This window comes from Sus scrofa, chromosome 13, assembly GCF_054392235.1.
Source record: "Sus scrofa isolate SSC_HxYL_T2T_F1_AM1 chromosome 13, Sscrofa_HxYL_maternal_Yorkshire_Landrace_v2.0, whole genome shotgun sequence".
Classification (NCBI taxonomy): domain Eukaryota; kingdom Metazoa; phylum Chordata; class Mammalia; order Artiodactyla; family Suidae; genus Sus; species Sus scrofa.
The window spans coordinates 46,552,585-46,576,239 of record NC_139395.1 but is presented as its reverse complement, the minus strand read 5'-3'; the positions used below and the strand labels follow the sequence as shown (position 1 = coordinate 46,576,239).

The following is a 23,655-nucleotide window of genomic DNA, read 5'->3' as shown; positions in this document are numbered from 1 at the left end:
CGGGCCCGCCCCGGAGCTGCCCGTCGCCGCGTGCCCGCTCCCGCCGGAAGTGCGTCATCGGCTCTGCGTTCAACCTCCCGCGGCCGTAACTAGAAGTCGAAACAAAACAAGCAGCTGAGGCGGTGGCGGCGGCGCCGGGACGGGGGAGGGGCGCGCCGGAACCGGAACCGACCTGACGCCGGAACCGGAACCGAGAGCGGGTTGCCAGGGCCCGAAGAGGGCTGGCGGCGGCGGCCTCGCTCGGTGAGTGGGGCGGGCCGCTGCTTGCCTTTCTCGCCAGAGCCGGGAGGCCGCTACGCGGCCCGGGGCAGCCTGTTCAAGGTCACGGGCCGCACCAGCCTCCACCCCTCGAGCCCTACGGGGTGCCGGGCCCACTGGTGCAGGCGGGGCCGTTACGTTACGCCCGTGACCGGCCTTCGGTCTTGGAGAGGGCTGGCGGCGGGCGAGGGCGGCTTCCTGGAGGAGGTGGTAGTGGTGATGGGCCCAGGGTTCGGAGGCTGGAGCTGGGTTGCAGTCTGGCCGGCGCCGGTCTGTGGTCAGTAACCCCGCGCGGCCTTGGATCTCTAGACAGCCCCTTTCCCTCCTTAATGTCCCAGGAGGAAAGGGGAGGGACGCGATGTTCGCCTGGGGCCTGGGAGCAAAGAGGCGGAGGATGTCTGTCCCTCTGCTCTGGACCTGTCGTCATTGAAGATGCAGCTCACTAGTCCCACATCTGACCCATAGAAGAACATCTTACCCCTCCCCTCATAGCCACAACCCTTGGGAACACAGACTAATCACTATCTGTCCTGCTACTGTCTCAGGCCATGCTTGAGGCTGCTAGGGGTCCTGGTTCCATGGTTCCTTCATGCCCACCTTATCTCGGTTTTGAGAACGTTATTTTGGATGAAGAAACAGCCCAGAACCCACTGGTGGGTTTGTGGGAAATGGGTAGAAGGTCTCAGGCTCAGAGCTGATAAATGTGTGGACCTGGTAAGGAAGGGTTTCAGTCTCAAACTGGATGCCCGTCCTGCCTTGGTTTTGGGGCAGGATTGCTGCTGAAATGGTAGTGTGACATCTGAATGCACTGTTCACCCTGGCTTTTACAATTCTCTGTCTGCATGGGACAGCAACTGGAGAGAGAAATCTTTCCAGATGTAGGAGAAAAAAAGAAATAAATGGAGTAATGCATAGAAGCAGGTTCAGAGGAGGGTGGGAACTGGCTGGTGGCAGGTGAGGTGCCTTAATCTCAAGAGCTTGCCTGGTCAGTGGTAGCAGCTGGGCTGGGCCTGTTTTCAGCCAGAGAGCCTGGTCCTCCTGCTGTTTGATTGCCTGTCTCCCTCTTTCCTGCCTTCCTCCTCCACCTCCTACTTCTCGGGTGGTGACTAAGCAGCCAGTGAGAGTGAAGGGAAAGTGAGCACCCTGCTCAGAGCACCAGCCTGTGGGCTGAAGCCATGGCTCCTCTCCAGATTGATGGTGGAGCCTGGTCCCAGGCTGTGGCTGCCTTGACCTGGCGTCTCCTCAGTGAGACTCCTTTGTGGGTCTTCATGGCAGACCTCCTAGATAGGATGCTCAGCCAGCAGTGGCTGCTGCTCCTTGTGTTTTTTGTTTCCCTCTAGGAATAGTCTGAGAGTATCCAGGGCTAGATCAGGTGATGGAGAGACATTGCTCTGTCGGGTTAGAAGTGTCCCAGGTTGCCAAGCCGTGGGCGTGACCAAGGAGCAAATTTGGGGCCTTGGTAGTGATCACTGGTTTGCTTCTCATTAGGCTGTCAGTTCCTTGCTGGAAGATTTGGCCACAAAGAGTTGCCAAGATAGCTGGGCCAGGAAGAAAGCGCCGTAGCCCTGACCCAGACGCCGTTGCCGACCCTGGGGCACTCTGGCTGTCGACCAAGCGGCTCAAGATGTCTGGAGGGGCCAGCACCACAGGCCCAAGGAGAGGGCCCCTGGGACTGGAAGAGGCCACCAGTAAGAAGAAGCAGAAGGATCGAGCAAACCAGGAGAGCAAGGATGGAGATCCCAGGAGAGGTGGTAGTGTCAATCCCAGAGGGCTCATGACCTTCTGCTCCTCCCTTCCTGTTGAGTGTGTGGATTAGAGGTTGGGAGATGACTTTTTTGTTCCTTCTGTCCTGATCTGATGCTGAGAGAAGGACCAATGGCAGGCTGGGTAGAGCCTTAGCTTTGAAGTTGGGGTGCTTGGCTGAGATCCTAAAGATGGTGTTTGGTGGGTGTTAGAATCTTGGAGGCTTCCCATCTGTCATCCTTTCCCTGTTCTTTCCTTTGTTGTCAGGGTCAGCATCCGCTCCTCAGGAGGAGCATACCAAAGAGGGTGAGTAATGTACAGGCCTTCTGGATGTTAGACTGCTAGGGGAGAGGGGGGGTCGTGGGGTTATAGCCTTTGTCTAGAACAATTTTGTTAGGGTTGGTGTCTGGTGCCTGCTTATCCTCATCAGAAGTTCATGGAGACCCTCACAATCTTTTTGGAACTCCTTCTACAGAGTTGTTGCTGGATTGGAGGCAGAGTTCTGATGAGGTGATTGTCAAGTTGCGTGTGGGAGCTGGTCCCCTGAGGCTGGATGAAGTAGATGCTGCTTTCACGGACACAGACTGTGTGGTGCGGCTTCCAGGTCTGTTCATCTGCTTTGAGCCTAGCAGTAGATTTGAATCCTTGGCTATCTCCTACCCCAGCTCACTGCTTCCACTCTGTCGCCAGGTGGTCGGCAGTGGGGTGGTGTTTTCTATGCTGAGATAGATGGTTCCTGTACCAAAGTGCAGGCTCGCAAAGGTGGCCTCCTGCAGCTCTCACTGCCCAAGAAGGTGCCTATGCTCATGTGGCCCTCTCTCCTGGTAAGTTCCAGAGCAAGGTAAGGCAGGGATACTCACTGTAGTTGACCAAGTCTGACTGCTGTATCTTTGGCAGAAGAAACCTCTAGGGACCCAGGAGTTGGTGCCAGGGCTGCGGTGCCAGGAGAATGGGCAGGAAGCATCTCCCATTGCCTCGGAGCCAGGCCCTGAGCCCCGCCGGGCTAAGCAGGAGGCCCGGAACCAGAAACGGGCCCAGGGCCGTGGTGAGGCAGGCACAGGGGCTGGCCCTGGGGCCCAGGCAGGCCCCAGCGCCAAGAGAGCTGTGCATCTCCGCAGAGGGCCAGAAGGGGAAGGGTCCAGAGATGGCCCTGGACCCCGGGGTGATGCCCCCCCTTTCCTGGCTGAGCCAGCATCCACCCAGGTGAGATTGGCGTGCCTGCTTGGAAGTTGTTAGACAAGAGGAAAGGGTGTGGACTGCAGTGGGTAGCCACCAGCCAGACCCAGGGCTGATTCTGCAAACAATCTTGCCGTAAATAGGCTGAGGCTGAGGAACAGCTCCGTGTACCACCACTGAACCCCCAGACCTGCCTCCTGGGCTCAGAGGAGGATCTAGAACTTTTGACAGGAGAGAAGGCAGTGTCCGCCAGGAATGATCCAGTGTCCCCAGCCATGGCCCGGAGCAGAGACCCCGAGAAAGGTGACCGTTCCAAAGAGGAGATGGCAGTGGCAGCAGATGCTGCAACCTTGGTGGATGGTAAAGGTGGGGCTGGGGCCCAGCAGGCCGAGCTCTAGGTTGGGTTGCAAGGTTGGTGGGTGGGTGGGTGGGTAAGGAGTAGAATAGGAATAGTCTGGAACCTGTCCTGGGTGGTGCTGAGCTGTGGTCTCAACGTAGAGCCTGAGTCCATGGTGAACCTGGCATTTGTCAAGAATGACTCCTATGAGAAGGGGCCGGACTCAGTGGTGGTGCACGTGTACGTGAAGGAAATCCGCAGGGACACCTCTCGAGTGCTTTTCCGCGAGCAGGACTTCACGCTTATCTTCCAGACCAGGTGGGTGGGCGGGCAGACTCATGGGGCAGACAGTGTGCTTCAGGCAGGTTAGGGTGTCTCATGCTCTTTTTCTTGCCCTGGCCCTGCTGTGCTTCTGCAGGGATGGAAACTTCCTGAGACTGCACCCGGGCTGCGGGCCCCACACCACCTTCCGTTGGCAGGTGAAGCTCAGGTGGGTGGTGCCCAGCTCCACCACTGTGCCTCTCTCACCCTGGGCTCCATCACCCTGGCCTGTCTAGCCTGATACTCCCTCCACCTAGGTTCCTGAGTTTAGCCTTTTCCCGCAGGAACCTGATCGAGCCAGAGCAATGCACCTTCTGCTTCACGGCCTCTCGCATTGACATCTGCCTCCATAAGCGGCAGAGTCAGCGCTGGGGGGGCTTGGAGGCCCCAGCTGCACGAGGTCTGCACACGAGCTCCCTTCATCACCCAGTCCTCATGACCCAGATCCCCACCCCCTGCCACATGCTGCTAACCACCAGCCCCCCCATTCCCCCTTTTTAAGGTGCAGTGGGTGGTGCAAAGGTTGCCGTGCCGACAGGTCCAACCCCTCTGGATTCAACCCCCCCGGGAAGTGCCCCCCACCCCTTGACAGGCCAGGAAGAGGCCCGGGGTGTGGAGAAGGAGAAGCCCAAGGCTCGATCTGAGGACACAGGCTTAGATGGTGTGGCAGCCCGCACCCCCATGGAGCATGTAACCCCAAAGCCAGAGCCACACCTAGCATCGGTGAGAATCCCAGCATGGGGAAGCCCAAGGATGAAGACTAGAGAGCCTCAGGGCTGCTCTCTCATGCCCCTCTTGCTCCCACAGCCCAAGCCCACGTGTATGGTGCCTCCAATGCCCCATAGCCCAGTGAGTGGAGATAGTGTGGAGGAAGAGGAGGAGGAAGAGAAGAAGGTGTGTCTGCCAGGCTTCACTGGCCTTGTCAATCTAGGCAACACCTGCTTCATGAACAGCGTCATTCAGTCTCTGTCCAATACTCGGGAACTGCGGGACTTCTTCCATGGTGAGCGTAGGGTCTGGAGCCCTGGGGATAGGGGATACCTTCCCCTGCTCACACCTCTACTTGGTTGCTGTCCCTAGACCGCTCCTTTGAGGCCGAGATCAACTATAACAACCCGCTGGGGACTGGTGGGCGTCTGGCCATCGGTTTTGCTGTGCTGCTCCGGGCACTGTGGAAGGGAACCCACCATGCCTTCCAGCCCTCCAAGTTGAAGGTGATCTGTGGCTGGAAGGGGCGGGAAGGGTCAGCCAGCGAGGGGCACGCTGGGTGCTGGGGCTCCATGCTCATATCTTGCCCCTGCATCCAGGCCATTGTGGCGAGCAAAGCCAGCCAGTTCACAGGCTATGCACAGCATGATGCCCAGGAGTTCATGGCTTTCCTGCTGGATGGGCTGCACGAGGACTTGAACCGAATTCAGAATAAGCCCTACACAGAGACTGTGGACTCAGACGGGCGCCCTGATGAGGTCAGGGTTGGGGGTGGAGGTGGATATGTCTCCCAGTCCCCAGGTCTCCTTGGTCCTCACCACTCTGCTCCTCAGGTGGTAGCTGAGGAAGCCTGGCAGCGGCACAAGATGAGGAATGATTCTTTCATCGTGGACCTATTTCAGGGCCAATACAAGTCGAAGCTGGTGTGCCCTGTGTGTGCGAAGGTGTGATGGGTTCCCCTAGAAAGAGACCCCCTGGCTTGACCTAGCTAGCCTGATCAGACTGGAGTCAGAGGCACGTGCACTTTTAAGTGCTGCAGGGCAGAATTTGGGTGAAGGTGCTGAGGGGGAGGCCTTAGGCCCTGTGTGGGCTGCAGAGGTCAGGATGGGTGAGTTTCCTCCCTGTGAGGGTGAGGTGAGTTGGGGTGGGGTATGGGTAAGATTGCAAAGGCACATGAGGTACAGATGGGGGGAAAATTGATAAAGTGGATTGGTCGAGCAGGGCCTCAAGTGTCAAAAACTCAGATTGTTCTCTCCTCATGGCTCTCATGGTCCATGTAGCATTCTCAAGCCTGACAATTTGCTAGTTGGCTCCGAGGCCCTGAGAGCCATCCAGGGGCCTGGATGGGGCTCTCAGAAAACATGAGCATCCTGCCACCCACCCTCTTTGCGGCCACTCAGTGGCCCCTGTGCATTTGCAGGTCTCCATCACTTTTGACCCATTCCTGTACCTGCCGGTGCCCTTGCCGCAGAAGCAGAAGGTTCTCCCTGTCTTCTATTTTGCGCGGGAGCCCCATAGCAAGCCCATCAAGGTGAGAAGTAAGCCCGTACTTCTGGGTTATCCCAGAGACCCTGGCCTGCCTTCCCCATGGACTCTACTCTTGTCACCCCAGTTTCTGGTGAGCATCAGCAAGGAGAACTCCAGTGCGAGTGAAGTGTTGGACTCCCTCTCTCAGAGTGTCCACGTGAAGCCTGAGAACCTGCGTCTGGCTGAGGTGCGTCCGTCCTTCCCAGGCTCTTATGCACATGGACACGTCTGTATCCACAACATGTGGATGCGCACGTGTGGTCATTTGCATCTGTAATGTACACGCAAATGTACGTGTGACTGCACAGAAGCAGTGTGTTATTGGTTGTGGCCTTGAAACCAGGCATTTGGGCTATGTAACCAAGGTGCCCTCAGTTCCCAGCCATCATCTAGATTTATTCCCCCTTTTCGTGTAGGCCCCCAGCTGCTCCTCATTCTTCAAAGGAGCTTGAGCTGTAGGACTAGCGTTCTCCCAGCTATGGCTCTCTCTCCATTCTGTTTCTCCTTCCTATTTTCCCCAGAGTTTCTGGCCTGCAGTCCAGCAGTGTCCCTTTCCTCACAGGGGTAGAGATAGGGAGCAACCTCCTCGAATGCGGCCCCTCCACAGTAACCATGATGCGGTCTCAACAGGGCCCATTGGTTGACAGCAGGGTAGAGGCCCTTGGTGTGGAAAGCTGGTGTGCTTGATACCTGTCCCAGTCTTGGTCTGTCAGGTTCTGTGACTCTCTAGGCTCCTGATTCCATTGGGCACTGAGGCTGGTGCCAGCAGAGGCATATGCTTCTCTGGGACCACAATCTCCACACCTCCCCTCAAAGACCCAAGATCAAGGCCAGGCCTTGTTTTTGTGCTTTGGGAAAGCATAAGGGAAAGGGCTTGTCCTCACATAGGATCTATGTGTTTTCTGTCTCAAGGTTATTAAGAATCGCTTCCACCGTGTGTTCTTGCCCTCCCACTCCCTGGACACTGTGTCCCCTTCTGACACGCTCCTCTGCTTTGAGCTGCTGTCCCCAGAGTTGGCTAAGGAGCGGGTAGTGGTGCTTGAAGTGCAACAGGTGAGTGGGGGCTAACCTGTTGGCACAGGGCCCTGATGAGGGAGGGGAGCAGTCTCACCTGGCCTGGCCTTGCTGAGCCAGACGACCCACCCTAGCGCCCCCAGGTGCCCAGCATCCCTATCTCCAAGTGTGCAGCCTGCCAGCGGAAGCAGCAGTCAGAGGATGAGAAGCTGAAGCGCTGTACCCGGTGCTACCGTGTGGGCTACTGCAACCAGTGAGGACCCCTGTGGCTTACCCCCTTCCTGCCTGCCCTCCCCTCCACCACATGCCACCCTATCTCTTCTCTGCATTAAGATGCATATGTCTTAAGCCCTCTACCTGCCAACCCACTCTGCCAGGCCGTGGGGGAGGCAGGGTTGCCATACCCAGTTTCCAGGGCCTGAGGCTAAACCTAGTGTAGAGGTGGGGCTCAGGCCCTATTCTTTCCCCTCCCTTCTCCAGGCTCTGTCAGAAAACCCACTGGCCTGATCACAAGGGCCTCTGCCGCCCTGAGAACATTGGCTACCCCTTCCTGGTCAGTGTACCTGCCTCACGGCTCACTTATGCCCGTCTTGCTCAGCTGCTAGAGGGCTATGCCCGGTAGGTGCCCAGTGGTTGGATTAGGTTGGGGTAGCTGGGGGGCAGGGGTGGAGGGCAGAGGTGCCAGATGGGCTGGTCTGGATTCTTACTTGCATTGCTACCTGTTGCCAGGTACTCTGTGAGTGTGTTCCAGCCACCCTTCCAGCCTGGCCGCATGGCCTTGGAGTCCCAGGGCCCTGGCTGCACCACAATGCTGTCCACTAGCTCCCTGGAGGCTGGGGACAGTGAGAGGGACCCTGTTCAGCCTCCTGAACTTCAGTTGGTGACCCCTGTGGCTGAAGGGGATACAGGGGTCCCCCGGGCATGGGCATCCCCTGATCGGGGCCCTGCACCCAGTACCAGTGGAGTTTCTTCTGAGATGCTGGCCAGTGTGTCTGCTGAAGTTGGCTCCTTGCCTGCTGGTGAGAGGGTGTCCCGGCCTGAAGGTAAAAGTCTGATGAAAGGCTTTGGTGGGATAGAGGAAGTTGGGGGAAGCTTGTTTAGACCCTGGTAGACAGGGAAGCTCTGATTATCGTGTTCTTTCACAGCTGCCGTGCCCGGATACCAACACCCAAGTGAAGCCATGAATGCCCACACACCCCAGTTCTTTATCTATAAAATTGACGCATCCAACCGAGAACAGCGGCTAGAGGACAAAGGTATCTGAGGCTGTGGCAGGAAGCCCTGGGGTGGCTTGAGCTGCCTGCTTTCCACAGCTGCCTGACTCCCTGCCCTGCCCACTTCTAGGCGATAACCCCCTAGAGCTGGGTGAGGATTGCAGTCTGGCTCTAGTCTGGCGGAACAACGAGCGCCTGCAGGAGTTCGTGTTGGTAGCCTCCAAGGAGCTGGAATGTGCTGAGGACCCAGGCTCTGCTGGTGAGGCTGCCCGTGCTGGCCACTTCACTCTGGACCAGTGCCTGAACCTCTTCACGCGGCCTGAGGTGCTGGCACCTGAGGAGGCTTGGTGAGGACAGGGCAGCAGGCAGGTAGTGGGGCAGGGTGGAGTGGAGATCTTCTGGTCTTGACCCCGCCTCTGTCCCCTGCCAGGTACTGCCCACAGTGCAAACAACACCGTGAGGCCTCTAAGCAGCTGTTGCTGTGGCGCCTGCCGAATGTGCTCATTGTCCAGCTCAAGCGCTTCTCCTTTCGCAGCTTCATCTGGCGTGACAAGATCAACGACTTGGTGGAGTTCCCTGTTCGGTGAGCAGTGGCCCCTGGTGACTACAGTCAGGGCACGGGGGCTAAGGTAGGCATCCAGGGTACCTGTTGACTGTCTCAACCACTCTCTGGCTGGAACCGCAGGAATCTGGACCTGAGCAAGTTCTGCATCGGTCAGAAAGAGGAACAGCTGCCCAGCTACGACCTGTATGCTGTCATCAACCACTATGGAGGCATGATTGGTGGTCACTACACTGCTTGCGCGCGCCTGCCCAATGACCGCAGCAGCCAGCGCAGCGACGTGGGTGAGGGCACATGCAGCCAGCAGAATAGATGGTAGGGGTGGTGGTGCAGCTGTGTTTACACTCTTCCCACCTCACTGTAGGCTGGCGCTTGTTTGATGACAGCACGGTGACAACGGTAGACGAGAGCCAGGTCGTGACGCGTTATGCCTATGTACTCTTCTACCGCCGGCGGAACTCTCCTGTGGAGAGGCCCCCCCGGGCAGGTCACTCAGAGCACCACCCCGACCTAGGCCCTGCAGCTGAGTCTGCTGCCAGCCAGGTGAGGCATGGGGAGGCTTCGCAGGCTAGTGGGGCCCAGCTCACAGATGGAAGGGGCGGGGCACAGCCTTCTCTCCTCCAGCCCTAGGCCCCTGGAGCCTTGAGATTTTTAAGAGTCGCAGACAGGGTTCCCTTATGCCAAAGCTTTAGCCAGAGCGATGCTCAGGCTGTAGGGACACTCACAGAGGTATATACACACCAACACGCTGTCATTGATTGGTGTGTGCTTAGGCACCCACTTTGCACAGGGCAGGTAGCTGCTCCAAACTTCCCTGGGTGCGGTGCCATGACCAGACTGTACCTGACACTCCAGCTTTCCTTCTGCACGCTCTGCACATGCTAGCCCACAGACCCTCACTTGTGATCGTCCCTGTGTTCTGATGTGCATCAGGACAGGGCCTATTCACCGGGCCACTGCCTAGTGTGGCCATCTCCCTGAGGTGAGCGTCTGTCCCCGCTGAGCCTTTGGGGTCTTCTGTCTCTCTTACTGACATGGGATGCCACAGGCCCTGTTGGTGGGCACAGCTGAATCTCTTTTCTGGACTGGTCTCCTCCTTGCTGTCCTGTTCTCCTTGCAGAAGACAGTGGTCAGGATCTGGATGTAGGTGGGAGGGAGCCAGGTTATCCTGGCGTTGGCAGCTCTGGGAAACCTGGGCTAGAAAACTGACCAGCTACCCCCCACCCCCATGGGGAAATTGCATGTTGATTGGGGAGCTTCTCAAGGCCAAAATGCTGTCAAGTTTCACCTCCTGAGGTGCTCTCAGCCTAGACATCCCTGCAAATGGCCCAATTGGTTCCTGCCTGCCCACCTCTCTGCTTCTTGACCTGGGATGTGTAGGGAGTTAGTGCCAGTTACCTTGGGCAGGACTGTCATGGCCAGGGGTCTTGGGGACACTGGGTCCCTCTACCACTACCCCCTCCCCACCCTGGGTGCTGATAGCCGTTTCCGCACACCGTAGGCTTCCCGGATTTGGCAGGAGCTGGAGGCCGAGGAGGAGCCAGTACCTGAGGGGCCTGCGCCCCTGGGTCCCTGGGGGCCCCAAGAATGGGTGGGCCCTCCACCACGTGGCCCTACCACACCAGATGAGGGCTGCCTCCGGTACTTTGTTCTGGGCACTGTGGCAGCTTTGGTGGCCCTCGTGCTCAACGTGTTCTATCCTCTGGTATCCCAGAGTCCCTGGAGATGAGGTCGCCTGCAGGCAGCTGTCAGGAGCTGGCCCACTACCTGCCCGCCAGGCCATACCTGTCTCTGTGGTGGGGACCAACTCTGGGCTTGGGCCTCAGTGTGTGTATCTGAGGGGAGAGGGTGGGGATTATGGCTCCTGCAGGGGCAGAGCATCCTAGGGTGGGTATCCTGTCTTCCTGTCCATTCGTTGTGCTGCTCCTTCCCTTGGTGTGGGGCTTAGCCCTGCCCAAGCAGCTTCCTGTATTTAAAGTGTTAATAAAGCGAGACTGTTCAGGTCCAATCTTGTCTCTCTGTCTCAAACGCCGCTGCTGTCTGCGCCTGCCTTGGGACCCTCCCTTGGGTGCCAGGGCTCCAAGCCAGCACCCCCGGGATGCCAGGCGGCATGCTGGGCAGCCCCCAACCCCTGTCCTCATATTCTGTTGCAGGGACTAGGCCCTGGCCAGGCCCCCGAGGTGGCCCCCACGCGGACAGCCCCTGAACGCTTCGCCCCCCCTGTGGACCGCCCAGCCCCTACCTACAGCAACATGGAGGAGGTCGATTAGCAGGTCCCTGGCTGGTGGGGGGGCTGGGTTTGGGGGACCCCCCCAGAGGGCCAGCTCTTTGCTGCTTCTCCTTCTCTAACCCTGAGGACACTGGTTTCATCAATGGGGAGTTGGGGGGTATAATTTGAGGGTGGAAACGTCACAGGTTGGGTGGGCCTCTTGTCAACTTGCCCCCCCCCCCTCAACTAATGGACCTTGGCTTCTCTAGCCACCCCCAGTGCTGCGTGATTTGATTCTCAGTTGTACCTTCAATTCTCTCTGACTCATTATAAACGTTATAATTTTATTCTAAAAAATTGTAATTTTTTTTTTTTTTTTTTGCATTTTGGAAGTGATTGCTGCTGTTTAAATATATTTTAAAAATAAATGACAAATAAGCAGACTCAGTCACTGTAATGCACCAGGTGCTGTGGCCAACCCCCCTCCACCATCAGCTCTGCGTGTGTGTGTGTGTGTGTGTATATCTCAGTATGCTAAAGACCCTGAAAGTGCCCTGGTCTGAGGAGACATGGTGCGTTTCCACCTCAGGCCCTTTGGGTTTTGAAGCCCCCCAGTGCCATCAGCTCTTTGGAGCCTGACTGTTGCCCTTTGATCCCGTTGGTTCTTGGTCCCACATGGAGGCAGCTGTGGTTGGCAACATTGTCAGTACCTCACACCCAAGGTGTGGAGTGCATCTCATGAAACTCCAGAAGCTGACAGCCTGTGGTCAAAGGTACAGGCATTTGTACTTGACAGACAGCAGGTCAGGAAAGACTTTGGGAAACAGGACATACTTGGGGATAGGGGGAATTCTCTTTCTCTTTTTTTGTTCTCAGGTCCTTCTTTGCTATAGTTTGAACACCATCTGGATCCTTTGTGAGGATAGAGCAGGAAAAAAACTAGGGAAGGAGACCCTTTTCCAAAAGGACAGGCAGAGAGGATCAAAGCTAATCTTGGCTGGGTTTCCGTTCTTGCCAGGGCGTTTTCCCCCTTAGAATCCCTGAACTTTTGGCTTCTGGCAGCTGCCCCAGGCTGTTTACCTGCGGTGGGTCTACAGGCTTGTCCAGGCTTGGGGCTCCTGTGCTCCTGCACATATACAGGAAGAGCAAGTCTTGTGAGGAGCCTCCTTGCTACTCCTTGTAGATAATGCTATCCCCTCTTCTCTTCAACTGCTTGAGGTTAGAAGTGGGCATCTCCATGAAGCAAGTATTCAAGTAATCCAGAAAGAGTATAAGGCAGAGGTGGCACAGTGTCCTGACATCCTTATAGTCCTTCCCTGACTGCAAGCATGTGAGACCAGTCTTACAAAAAGCTCAGCATGTGGGCCCTGCTAGTACCCCTCAGGCTTGGCTGGAGTTAGGCGTGGTAGTGAGCAGAAGGAGCTCCTGGAGAAAGCTAGCCCTGTGACCAATGTTGGCTTTTTTCTATTAGGACAGCAGCCGTGTGGGGTTGCTGGCCATGGAGAAGAGCTTGGAGAACTGTGTGTGAAGCCTTGCAGTAATGGTAGAATTGCCAAGCTGGCCATTGGCACTGGCATACTGCTGGAAGGCCTGTTAGGCATGGGCTGCAGCCCCCTATGTCTGGCCCCTGGGGTCTGCATGTGCTGTATGCACTGATTGAGGGGTCTGTCCAGTCTTGACCATAGCCCTGCTGCTGCTGAACCTGTCACATGAATTACTCTTCTGTGGCATCTGCAGAAGGCTGCTGTGGCCCTTAGTACTGCTGCTTCTGTGCTGTGAGCCTGTGCCACAGGGACTTGTCCATAGGCCTGGCTGCTAGACCCTTCCTCTTCCCATGCCACAGCTGGGCCTTGCTGACTGCTGCCCGGCTTTTCTCCTTTGTTTTTTTTTTTTTTTTACCCCCCATGCCTGTGTTATGTGGAAGCTCCCAGGCCAAGGACTGAAACTGAGCCACAGCAGTAACCCGAGTCATAGCAATGACAACACAAAGTCCTTAGGTGCTAGGCCACCATTTGAACTGCCTCTTTGTATACTTTTTCTTGAATTTTGCTGAAGTAGTACCAGAGGCTTATGCAAGCAAGCCAATCCCATGGGGCAGGACCCATAAAACTTCATGGTTCGCTCTGTGCAAGTCAAAGGGCTCCAGTGGACTGGCTGACCTGCTACTGCTACTACTCCTGTTTAATGCCTGCTCCTGGCCTTGGCTGGGCTGGGCATCAGAAGGGGGCCAAGCGGGCATGGTGGAAGGGGGGCAAGACACAGGATTGGATCTGGATACTGATGCAGTATGTGGCCCTGGGCTGAACCTGGCATGTAGTCATTATGTGGAGCTCAAAAATAGATTTGCTCATTAGTGGAATATGGCCACAAATCAGGAAATATTATGGTCAGGATCATGCCCAGTACTTGAAGGTCCAGGAGTTTTAGGGTCACTGAGGCCTTTAGGAGCCTGTGTTTCCATCCCAAATTTGGGGAACTTACCATCCCACCATCAACAGCTCCAGTTCTATAAGAAAATAGATTGGGGACTTCTCATTGTGGCTCATTGGTAATGAGCCTGACTTATCCATGAGGATGTGGGTTTGACCCCCGGCCCAGCTCAGTTGGTTAAGGATCCAGCGTTACCATGGGCTGTGGTGTGGGTTGCAGATGCACCTACGATCCCAGGTGGCTGGGATCGTTGTGGCTGTGGCCGTGGCGTAGGCCAGCATCTACAGCTCTGATTCCACCCCTAGCCTGGGAAATTACATATGGCATGGGTGCAGCCCTAAAAAAAAAAAAATAAAAACAAAAACACAGGTTGTACATTCAGTTTTAGCCTGATGATTCCCACCCAGCAGGCCCTTAAGGGCCAAAGAGAGACTAGGGAGATCCCCAAGCATATCATCATAACTATTCTACCTTCTCTGTCCCACACTATTGAATAAAATATCCTGTCAAGTACTTGCATATGGATTTTAAGGTCTAATCTGCTTGTGGTTTTCCTATATTTGCATGCTTCGGTAAGAAGAGTAAGTATGGGGGTTCCCATAGTGGCTCAGTGGTTAACGAACCCGACTAGCATTCATGAGGACATGGGCTCAAGCCCTGACCCAGCTCAGCGGGTTAAGGATCTGGCCTTGCTGTGAGCTGTGGTGTAGATTGCAGATGTGGCTCGGATCCCACGTTGCAGTGGCTTTGGCGTACACGCAGATACAGCTCCGATTTGACCCCTAGCCTGGGAACCTCCGTATGCCGCGGGTGCGATCCTAAAACAGACCAAAAAAAAAAAAAAAGTAAGTATGGCAGGAGATTTTAAGCCAAATCATCACAGAAGTCATGCAAGGTCCTTCCTGGCCCCAAACCTTCCCTTTCCTGGTTAGGGGTGTGTGTGTGTGGGTGTGTGTGTGTGTGTGTGCGTGCGCGCGTGCAGGTGGAGCTGGAAAAGTGCCAAGACTTTTGGGGCGCATCCATGTGCCATTTCAGACGTCTGTTCTGGAGTCTTGACCGGATTTCCCGGGCTTCATTTTGTTCAGCTGTTTCCGTGACAACTCCAAAGTGTGACGTCAGAAACACGACCTACATTGACATTTGTTTCCAAAAACAAAACTGGGATGGTCCCAAGTTTTCCGGGGCTGAAGGAGAAAAGATGAAGAGTAAAATTACCATGATTATGTCTGCCTCCTGCCCTGGTGCTGAACACCTTCGCTCCAGGTTTGGAACAAATCACCTCTAAAGTACCGCCGCTCACTATCCCTTTTAGAGACCTGAAGCACGAAGACGGAAGTAAAGCGGCGGGAGAGGCCGCCCTCTGCCCTTTAAATGTCACTGACGATCCTGGAGATCCCCGCCCCTTCCCTCCAAGGAAGGATACCATTGGCTTTCGCTGACGGCATCTCACTCCTATTGGTCAGTGAGCTAACTCCGGGGCAGATTGGCCCCAAAGTTTCTTTTTGGCTTCCGGCGTCCCAGCAATGGCGGCTCTAGACTCCTTGTCGCTCTTCACCGGCCTCGGCCTGAGCGAGCACAAAGCGCGAGAGACGCTCAAGAACACGGCTCTGAGCGCGCAGCTGCGCGAGGCGGCGACCCAGGTGCAAACCTACGTCCTTGGCCCCGGCTGCCGACTGTGCCCCAAGGCAACTCCGGGCCGGGTCCAGACCCCGACCCACCCATCTTGTCTCACTCTTGCTTTTCTTACTGGAAGTGAGGCTTATCTCCTGACCCCTCTGACCCTAGGCACAGCAGACTCTGGGCTCCACCATCGACAAAGCTACCGGGACCCTGCTCTATGGCTTGGCCTCGCGACTGCGGGATCCTCGTCGACTGTCTTTCCTCGTGAGCTACATAGCTAGTAGGAAGATCCATACTGAGACTCAGCTGAGCGGTGAGACCCTTGCCTGTCTTGCTTCCACCTCCAGCTCCTCCTCTCAGCCAAGATCCCTATCTAACCATTCTGACAAGACCCACAGTGTCACTCTAGATTACTAGTTCTGCATTCTTCTCTAAACTTAGGCCCTGGCACTGACGGAGAGGGCCACCTCTGGGTGAGACCCACTGGAGAACTGTGTAGGTCTGAGGGAGTTTCCCTCACAACACATGCTTCTTTCCTGTGGCCTTAGGGCTTCTCTAGTGAAGTGCAAGACTTACTTTTCCAGGAAGTCAAACTAATTGGGGTTTCATGGATAGGATTAGGGCCCTGTCTTCCTACTTCTTGGAGCTGAGATGCCACAAACTCCTTGGCTTTCCTTTTTCAGCTGCCCTTGAGTATGTGCGAAGTCATCCCCTGGACCCAATCAACACCATGGACTTTGAGCAGGAATGTGGTGTGGGCGTCATTGTGACTCCAGAGCAGATTGAGGAGGCTGTGAGTCTTTTCTTAGGTGTCAGCTGCCTCCTTAATTCTAAGGAGTGGCTTTCAGTACTTAATACTGGAAAGGAGTGGCCCTGCTTTACCAACCAGAAAGTCCCAGGGTGAGGGGATCAGTCCCTAGAGCATGTCTGAAGCTCATGGTTTGGCTTTCTGTAGGTGGAGGCTGCCATAAATCATCACCGATCCAAGCTCCTTGTAGAGCGTTACCACTTCAACATGGGGCTGCTGATGGGTGAGCAGGACCTGGGGCAGGGGACTACAGACTATGTTGTTATCACTGGTCATGCCTTCTCTTCTGGGCATGAGTGAGAGGGAGGTGGAAGGGAGAGTCGGAGCATCTTAAAAGAGGTCTGGCTGGGCCCAGGCTCTAGTTTCTGAGGTCAGCCAGGTCCTTTTCTTGAGAAACAGGGTGGGAAGTGTCCTCCTTTTCCTTTCAGCAGCTTCTTATGCCCATGTTTCTAGGAGAGGCTCGGGCTGCGCTCAAGTGGGCAGATGGCAAAATGATCAAGCATGAAGTAGACATGCAGGTGGGTGCTTCCTTGAGCTGAAGGCAGGTGGAGGCCCTTCTAGAGACAGTGTCTAGCATCCACTGAGAGATAAATGGGAGTGAGAAGGGAAGAGAGCCTATTCCTTTTCTGATAGTGGATAGTAGAGCCTGGGGTAGAGGGGGCAGCACTTGGGTGGGCAGTGAAAGACTTGGCTCTCTGGGTTGTGTCTAGTTTGGGGTGAGTTGCTTTACTCTGAACCTCAGGTTCCTCATCTTGTAAATAATGGTGATGGGGCCTCCATCTCAAGATGTTGGCAGAGAATAACAAGAGGGTGATGACTGAGGTAGATGGCTTATCTGGATGCCAGGCCCACAGTTCCTCTCTATAAGTGGTGTTTTTCTTACTTGAGTCCAGTATGGACTTTCAGGAGGGAAAGAACATTTGAGGCCAGTAGAACCATGTGAGGAGCAGAGGTGGGATGAGTTAGGTAGTTTTTTCCAAAGTGGAGCTGGTAAATAGGCCAGAAAGTCCTTAGGGAGGTGGTAGGGTTAGTCACAGGCTCCTATCCCAGTCCTGACTCTGGTCTCTGCTCAGGTCCTCCACCTCCTGGGTCCCAAAACAGAGAGTGATCTGGAGAAGAAGCCCAAGGTAGGACTGAGCGTGGTCTTGGGTCCCTGGGGATGAGGTGGGGAAGGGTAAGACCTCAGGCTGGGGAAGGAAGTATCTGACCCCAGTGACCAGTGAGTCCCAGACCCTGCCTCGGAGATACCCTGACCCAACTTCTGAACTTCTCTCAGGTGGCAAAGGCTCGGCTAGAAGAAAAAGACCGAGTGACAGCAAAGGATGTGGTGGAGAATGGTGAGAGGCTTGAGGCTCCTGTTGCATTCAACTCCCTGATTGCTGGATTTTCCACCAGATAGGTCCTTCCAGCCCAATCTCCTCAGGCCACCAGCTTATTTAACATCCTTCTTTTGCTGCAGGACTGGAATTCCTAGTGTTTCCTTTGTTGCCTTTACCGAAAAACTAGCCAGAGGAGGCCTGAGAAGTCTGGCTTGCTCTTGTCTAGGGTTGAGGAAAGGGGAGACTGCTTGGTTCTATTCTGGTTGCATGATATGAGTAGTACTGACAGCCACCTCTCTGAGCTGGATGTGGTAGCTATATCCAGAGAATAAGTTTTCCTTGGTCTCTTCTCTGCAGGTGAGGCTGTTGTTCAGACCCTGTCTCTGATGGAGCAGCTCCGAGGGGAGGCGCTCAAGTTCCACAAGCCTGGTGAGCAGGCACCTTGAAACTCTGTGGAGGGCTGGATCTTAATAGCAATTCTTGTAGCCAGACCCCTGAGGTAGGGAGCCCTGGGCTGCAGCCTGCTGTCATTAGGCTTGTTCTGGTTCTGGCAGGTGAAAACTACAAGACCCCAGGCTATGTGACCACTCCACATACCATGGATCTACTGAAGCAGCACCTGGAGATCACTGGAGGACAGGTATGTGGGTGTATTGCCAGGCAAGCTAGTGCCGTCATTACTTGCCTGTGGTTGGGCTGTCTCCATATAACTCCACTTTACCTATCACCATGGCATCCCTAGGAATGGGCATCCTTCAGTGTAGTCATCTCTGACTTGCTCCTATTCCCCTTAAATCAGATACGTACCCGGTTCCCACCAGAACCCAACGGAATCCTGCACATTGGACATGCCAAAGCCATCAATTTCAACTTTGGCTATGCTAAGGTGAGTGTGTCTGGGGGCATGACAAGCAAGGTGACCGCTTGCTGTTCTCCCGACTGGGTACTAGGGAAGTGTCCCTGTTTTTCCTGCTGCTCCCATAATGTGGCCCAGAGTAGAGAGAGTCCTTAGTCTCTGGAAGGGATACCTAGAAATGTGTGGCATGTGTGACAGATATCTAGCAGTCCACCCCATTGGGCTCATTGGGGAAAAGTGCTAGGTGAGGCAGTGAGTTCAAATTTGGGGAAATTCCCAGTGCAACCTCTAGGGCTTAGGAAGAGGCCATGCTGTGTCCTGTGGTATTATGAGATGCCTTGCTTAAGGCCTTTTGTTTTTTTTTTTCCTTTCTTTGCTCTTTAGGGCCGCATCTGCAGCATATGGAAGTTCCCAGGCTAGGGGTTGAATCAGAGCTACAGCTGCTGGCGTACACCACAGCTGCAGCAATGCCAGATGCAAGCTGTGTCTGCGACTGCACCACAGCTCACAGCAACCCCGGGATCCTTAACCCACTGAGCGAGGCCAGGGATTGAACCCACAACCTCATGGATACTAGTTGGATTTGTTTCTGCTGAGCCACAACAGGAAATCCTGCTTAGGGCCTTTAGATATAGGAAAGTGAGTGAAAGGTGTTTTCATTTCTGACATGGGAGAGCCCTGAGAATGTTCCAGTTTGATGAACTGGACTGTAGGGGGTGATGATGTGGAAGCTCATAGATATTACAATTCTTCTAGGCCAACAATGGGATCTGTTTCCTGCGCTTTGATGACACCAATCCTGAGAAGGAGGAAGCAAAGTTCTTCACTGCCATCTGTGACATGGTGGCCTGGCTGGGTATGGCTTGTGTAAGACTTGGGCAGAACTGGTCATCAGTGGGCCTCTCCCTGGGCCATGGCCTGCCATTGGGTGTCCCTGGTTGGTTGTTAATGCTATGTTTTATTCTGCCCCAGGTTACACACCTTACAAGGTGACATATGCCTCTGACTATTTTGACCAGCTATATGCCTGGGCTGTAGAGCTTATCCACAGGTGAGGTCAGGGCCATGAGGTAGAGCCAGACAGGTTGACAAAGGCACCGCTATGCTGGGCTCTCATACCCCTTTCCTATAGGGGCCTGGCCTATGTGTGCCACCAGCGAGGAGAGGAACTCAAAGGCCACAACCCACTGCCCTCACCCTGGAGAGACCGTCCCATAGAGGAGTCGCTGCTGCTCTTTGAGGTGGGGTTCTTGGGAGTCAGCTGGGTCGGCGTGGCCAAGATGCTGAGGAGAAGATGCCCTTTTGCTGAGTGGTAGCCTGAGCTCTTGCTCCTCTCAGGCAATGCGCAAGGGCAAGTTTGCAGAGGGTGAGGCCACTCTGCGGATGAAGCTGGTGATGGAAGATGGCAAGATGGACCCTGTGGCCTATCGAGTCAAATACACACCACACCACCGCACAGGGGACACCTGGTGGGTATGACCTTGGGGTGGGGTTGTTGAGTTGTAGAGTGGGGGCTGGGCCATGGGTAGGGCAGAGTGGGCGTGGATGGTGGGGCCCACTGCCTATGCCCTGCAGGTGCATCTACCCCACCTATGACTACACACACTGCCTCTGTGACTCCATCGAGCACATCACCCACTCACTCTGCACCAAGGAATTCCAGGCCCGGTGAGGGAGCTGGGCCCACGGGGTGGGTAGGGCCAATGGGATTCTAGCAGCCCTTCCTGTGGTCTCTCTCGGGTCAGAGGTGGCCAGTCCCAGTCCTGACTATATCCTCCTCCCCCAGACGCTCTTCCTACTTCTGGCTGTGCAATGCACTGGATGTCTATTGTCCTGTGCAGTGGGAGTATGGCCGCCTCAATCTGCACTATGCTGTTGTCTCTAAGAGGAAGATTCTCCAACTTGTGGCAGCGGGTGCTGTGCGGTAGGTGTGGCTTTTTGGCTCATTGAAGGTTGGTGGTAGTAGCATGTGCTGCCAAAGGCCTTCTCACCGCCTTCTTGCCCATAGGGATTGGGATGACCCACGGCTCTTCACACTCACAGCCCTACGACGGCGGGGCTTCCCACCTGAGGCCATCAACAACTTCTGTGCTCGGGTATAACTCAGTGGGCTGTGTGAGCAGTTGGGGGCTGAGCACAGCAGTGTGTGGTTGTGGCTGTGATTGATGTTGACCTTTACTGCTAGGTGGGGGTGACAGTGGCACAGACCACAATGGAACCACATCTGCTTGAAGCCTGTGTACGTGATGTGCTGAATGACACAGCTCCTCGGGCCATGGCTGTGCTAGACTCATTACAGGTGGTCATCACTAATTTTCCTGCTGCTAAAGTAAGTCTGCTTCAGTACGTGTGTGTTAGGGGTGTGCACCTGGGTCTGAGTGTAGGAATCCGAGTGCCTATTGTGATTCAGACATTCATCTCCTGCTATAGCTTTTGGACATCCAGGTGCCCAACTTTCCAGCTGATGAGACCAAGGGCTTCCATCAGGTTCCCTTTGGACCCACTGTCTTCATTGAAAGGACTGACTTCAAGGAGGTGAATGGGGGGAATGGGGTAGAGGGTCCTGTTTGCTCCTGAGCCCAGTCTGGAGAGCCTTTCGTCTCTTCTATCAGCCTGTCTACTTTCTGCTTCAGAAGGACCAACCCCTACCAGATAAAGGGGGTGGGGAACTTTGACTCTTGTAGCCTTTTGTGTCTATCCGACTTTCTACCTCTAGGAGCCAGAGCCAGGCTATAAGCGCCTGGCATGGGGCCAGCCTGTGGGCCTGAGGCATACAGGCTACGTCATTGAGCTGCAGCATGTTGTCAAGGTGAGAGCCAGCTTCCTACTGCAGTGCCTTGCTGGGGTGAGGATCTGGGTGCAGCCTGTAGTCCTGGTAGTGGTTTTCAAGGCTGATGAAGGTCCCTTGATTTCCAGGGCCCCAATGGTTGTGTGGAAAGCCTTGAGGTGACCTGCAGACGAGCAGATGTTGGAGAAAAGCCTAAGGCATTTATTCACTGGGTATCACAGCCTCTGACGTGTGAGATTCGCCTCTATGATCGACTGTGAGTGACCAGAGTGGGGACAGGGGTAGGTACAAGATGGGCATTGCTTGCTGTGACTGCACAGCTAGAGTCTGACCTTCAGTCTGACTGTAGCTTTCAGCACAAGAACCCTGAGGATCCTGCTGAGGTGCCTGGTGGATTCTTAAGTGACTTGAACCTGGTAGGCTCATGGGGCTCCTGGGATATGGGGTGAGGATTGTGGGCCTCTGGCTGGATGGCCACCTGAGTTCTTTGCCTACAGGCATCACTACAAGTGGTGGAAGCAGCATTAGTGGACTGTTCTGTGGCCCTGGCAAAGCCCTTCGACAAGTTCCAGTTTGAGCGGCTTGGTTACTTTTCTGTGGATCCAGACAGCCGCCAGGGACAGGTGCTCAAATTTACCTTTCCACGACATTGATGGTGTGGCTACCATTCACGGTGCCAAGCACTTCACCAGCATTTTCTTGCTTAATCTTCACCACCTGAGGTGGGGTTCATGTTCTATGATGAGGAAACAGGCTGAGAGTTTAAATACCTGCCCAAAATTTTGTATGAACTTTGACTTTCTCACTCCTCAAGGTGGGAGGCAGGCATAGGGATTGTTAGAACTCTCATAAAGTGGAGACTCAGAACCATCTAGTCCTTTAGCCCAAGTCCTTTAGTTCTCAAGTTATTGAGAACTTGGAGTTCCCTGGTGACTCAGCGAGTTAAGGATCTGGCTTTGTCATTGCTGTGGCATGGGTTCGATCCCTGGCCCCAGAACCTGTGTAAGCTGCAGGCGCAGCCAAAAAAAAAAAAAAAAAAAAAATTATTAAGAATTAGGGGGAGTTCCCATCGTGGCGCAGTGGTTAACGAATCCGACTAGGAACCATGAGGTTGCGGGTTCGGTCCCTGCCCTTGCTCAGTGGGTTAACGATCTGGCGTTGCCGTGAGCTGTGGTGTAGGTTGCAGACGCGGCTCGGATCCTGCGTTGCTGTGGCTCTGGTGTAGGCCAGTGGCTACAGCTCCGATTCAACCCCTAGCCTGGGAACCTCCATATGCCGCGGGAGCGGCCCAAGAAATAGCAACAACAACAACAAAAGACAAAAAGACAAAAAAAAAAAAAAAAAAAGAATTAGGGTTTTCTGTCCCTCTGCACCCCAGGGATGAGGTGAGGGTTGGAGTGGGGTGTCTGGTGAGACCCACCCTGGCCTAGTGGCCTGGTTCTAGCTTGGTGGTCATTCTTCCTTCTCTGTCCTCCAGCTTGTCTTCAACCGGACCGTCACACTGAAGGAGGACCCAGGAAAGGTGTGAACTGGAAGTCCCATGGACCTACCTCATCCTTCTGGAGGCTAGAGGTAGCCACTTCATGTCAATAAAGAACAGTTAAATCCCTCTGGAGTCTCTGTGTTATTTTTCTGTTTTCCTAGCCCTGGAGGGCCTTAGTGCCATGCTGGGGGTTGGGGAAAGGTACACTGCACACAGAGCAGTACTGACAGCTTTGAAACCATTGTTACACATCTTGGTGCTCAAGGGCAGAGGCCTGGGTCTGAGTCCCTGTATTCTGCACCTGGTCTGAGGTAATGGTGGGTCCTGGGGTGCTGCTTCACTGTTAGGAGCACTGTAGCAGAGGAACCTGTAAGGTTTGTGTCTGCCTTCATGCCTAGGTAGATAGAAATGGAGGAGTCTGGCTGCTAGTCCAAAATCACAAATAATTACTGAGCACCTGCTATTTGCCAAGCACAGTGACATAAGGAAGACTTTGGCAGTGGCCTTGTAAGTCCACTATTTAGTTGGGGAGACGAGGGGACTAGATATCTCCCTGGGGCCTGTGAGGCTGGAGGAGGTTCTGCATCTAACCTGGGACTCAGAAGACTACTCTCAGGAAGTGACTCCTGAGGGGAACCTCAAAGGACTTGGAGTTTGCCAGGGCAGAAGAATAAGTTGCAAAGGTCCAGAGGCCTTTTAAAGAAAGAGTCTGTGGCAGGCCACTTGCCCCCTGGGGCAGTGTGGACTACTGGTGAGGCCCGAATGTGCCTGCAGCTTTAACATCCTCCACATTTTCCCTGTATACAAACACAGGGCTATTGGAGGCCCGCTTTAAGGTGGACTGGACTGTGGAGGGCTGAATTAGGATGACAGCAGATAGAGGACGAGGGGTTGATTCCAGATGCTAGGGACTCCTGGAGGGGAGTGACCAGGGGCCCTGCAGGTGGGCAATGGTCGGAGGCGACAGGCCTAGGTTAGAGGTTGTGGGGGCCACCTTAAGTAAGAAGCCGGTTTCCGTACCGCGTGAGGCTGCGCGAAAGAGGCCTGGGCAGGCGGCAGAAGGGTCCTGAGAGAAAGCTTCAATCCTCGGCCTTCCCAGACTACAGCCCTAGGCAAATCTCCGGCCTTGGCTCCGCCCTAAATGTAGGGGCGTCTAAGGGCGGGGCGTCCCGCCCTACACCCCGGGCTTCTGCCTTTACTGCAGCCCTGGGCTCGGCCTTTCTCCTTGGCAGAAGCGTTCCCTTTAAGTCAGGCCAGGAGACAGCCTTAACTCTCGCGGGGC

General features: G+C 54.9%; 2 protein-coding genes across 52 annotated transcripts; both read left to right on the top strand.

Moving 5' to 3' along the window:
* Positions 1–65: 65 nt before the first annotated feature.
* Positions 66–11,516, top strand: USP19 (ubiquitin specific peptidase 19). 51 transcript variants are annotated; one of them, XM_084986667.1, is made up of 27 exons: positions 66–243; positions 1,747–2,006; positions 2,269–2,307; positions 2,477–2,605; positions 2,692–2,825; positions 2,902–3,204; positions 3,321–3,480; positions 3,676–3,832; positions 3,933–4,004; positions 4,120–4,235; positions 4,344–4,558; positions 4,643–4,838; positions 4,916–5,049; positions 5,143–5,301; positions 5,377–5,487; positions 5,964–6,074; positions 6,156–6,257; positions 6,983–7,123; positions 7,219–7,337; positions 7,565–7,702; positions 7,814–8,127; positions 8,230–8,340; positions 8,429–8,645; positions 8,729–8,881; positions 8,984–9,144; positions 9,225–9,403; positions 11,014–11,516. In XM_084986667.1, exons 2-27 carry the CDS (start codon positions 1,883–1,885, stop codon positions 11,128–11,130), a joined length of 3,912 nt encoding a protein of 1,303 aa, XP_084842793.1. In that variant the 5' UTR covers positions 66–243; positions 1,747–1,882; the 3' UTR covers positions 11,131–11,516.
* Positions 11,517–14,997: 3,481 nt separating this feature from the next.
* On the top strand, positions 14,998–22,499 carry QARS1 (glutaminyl-tRNA synthetase 1). Its single transcript, XM_021070652.2, has 24 exons — positions 14,998–15,139; positions 15,285–15,432; positions 15,803–15,912; positions 16,075–16,150; positions 16,381–16,445; positions 17,001–17,054; positions 17,204–17,264; positions 17,604–17,675; positions 17,801–17,886; positions 18,046–18,132; positions 18,859–18,958; positions 19,075–19,153; positions 19,235–19,343; positions 19,441–19,571; positions 19,678–19,770; positions 19,889–20,026; positions 20,111–20,198; positions 20,288–20,431; positions 20,533–20,637; positions 20,819–20,911; positions 21,019–21,146; positions 21,240–21,306; positions 21,388–21,513; positions 22,368–22,499. The coding sequence occupies exons 1-24, from the start codon at positions 15,023–15,025 to the stop codon at positions 22,416–22,418; spliced, it is 2,328 nt and encodes a 775-aa protein (XP_020926311.1). The 5' UTR covers positions 14,998–15,022; the 3' UTR covers positions 22,419–22,499.
* The last annotated feature ends 1,156 nt before the right edge of the window (positions 22,500–23,655 follow it).

Coding starts and splice junctions, on each gene's coding strand:
- QARS1 (XM_021070652.2), top strand. CDS start 15,023: ATGGCGGCTCTAGACTCCTTGTCGCTCTTCACCGGCCTCGGCCTGAGC. Junction 15,433..15,802: donor TACTGAGACTCAGCTGAGCG/GTGAGACCCTTG, acceptor TTCCTTTTTCAG/CTGCCCTTGAGTATGTGCGA. Junction 20,432..20,532: donor CTAATTTTCCTGCTGCTAAA/GTAAGTCTGCTT, acceptor CTCCTGCTATAG/CTTTTGGACATCCAGGTGCC.
- USP19 (XM_021068283.2), top strand. CDS start 1,883: ATGTCTGGAGGGGCCAGCACCACAGGCCCAAGGAGAGGGCCCCTGGGA. Junction 8,341..8,428: donor ACAGCGGCTAGAGGACAAAG/GTATCTGAGGCT, acceptor GCCCACTTCTAG/GCGATAACCCCCTAGAGCTG. Junction 9,404..10,361: donor CTGAGTCTGCTGCCAGCCAG/GTGAGGCATGGG, acceptor CGCACACCGTAG/GCTTCCCGGATTTGGCAGGA.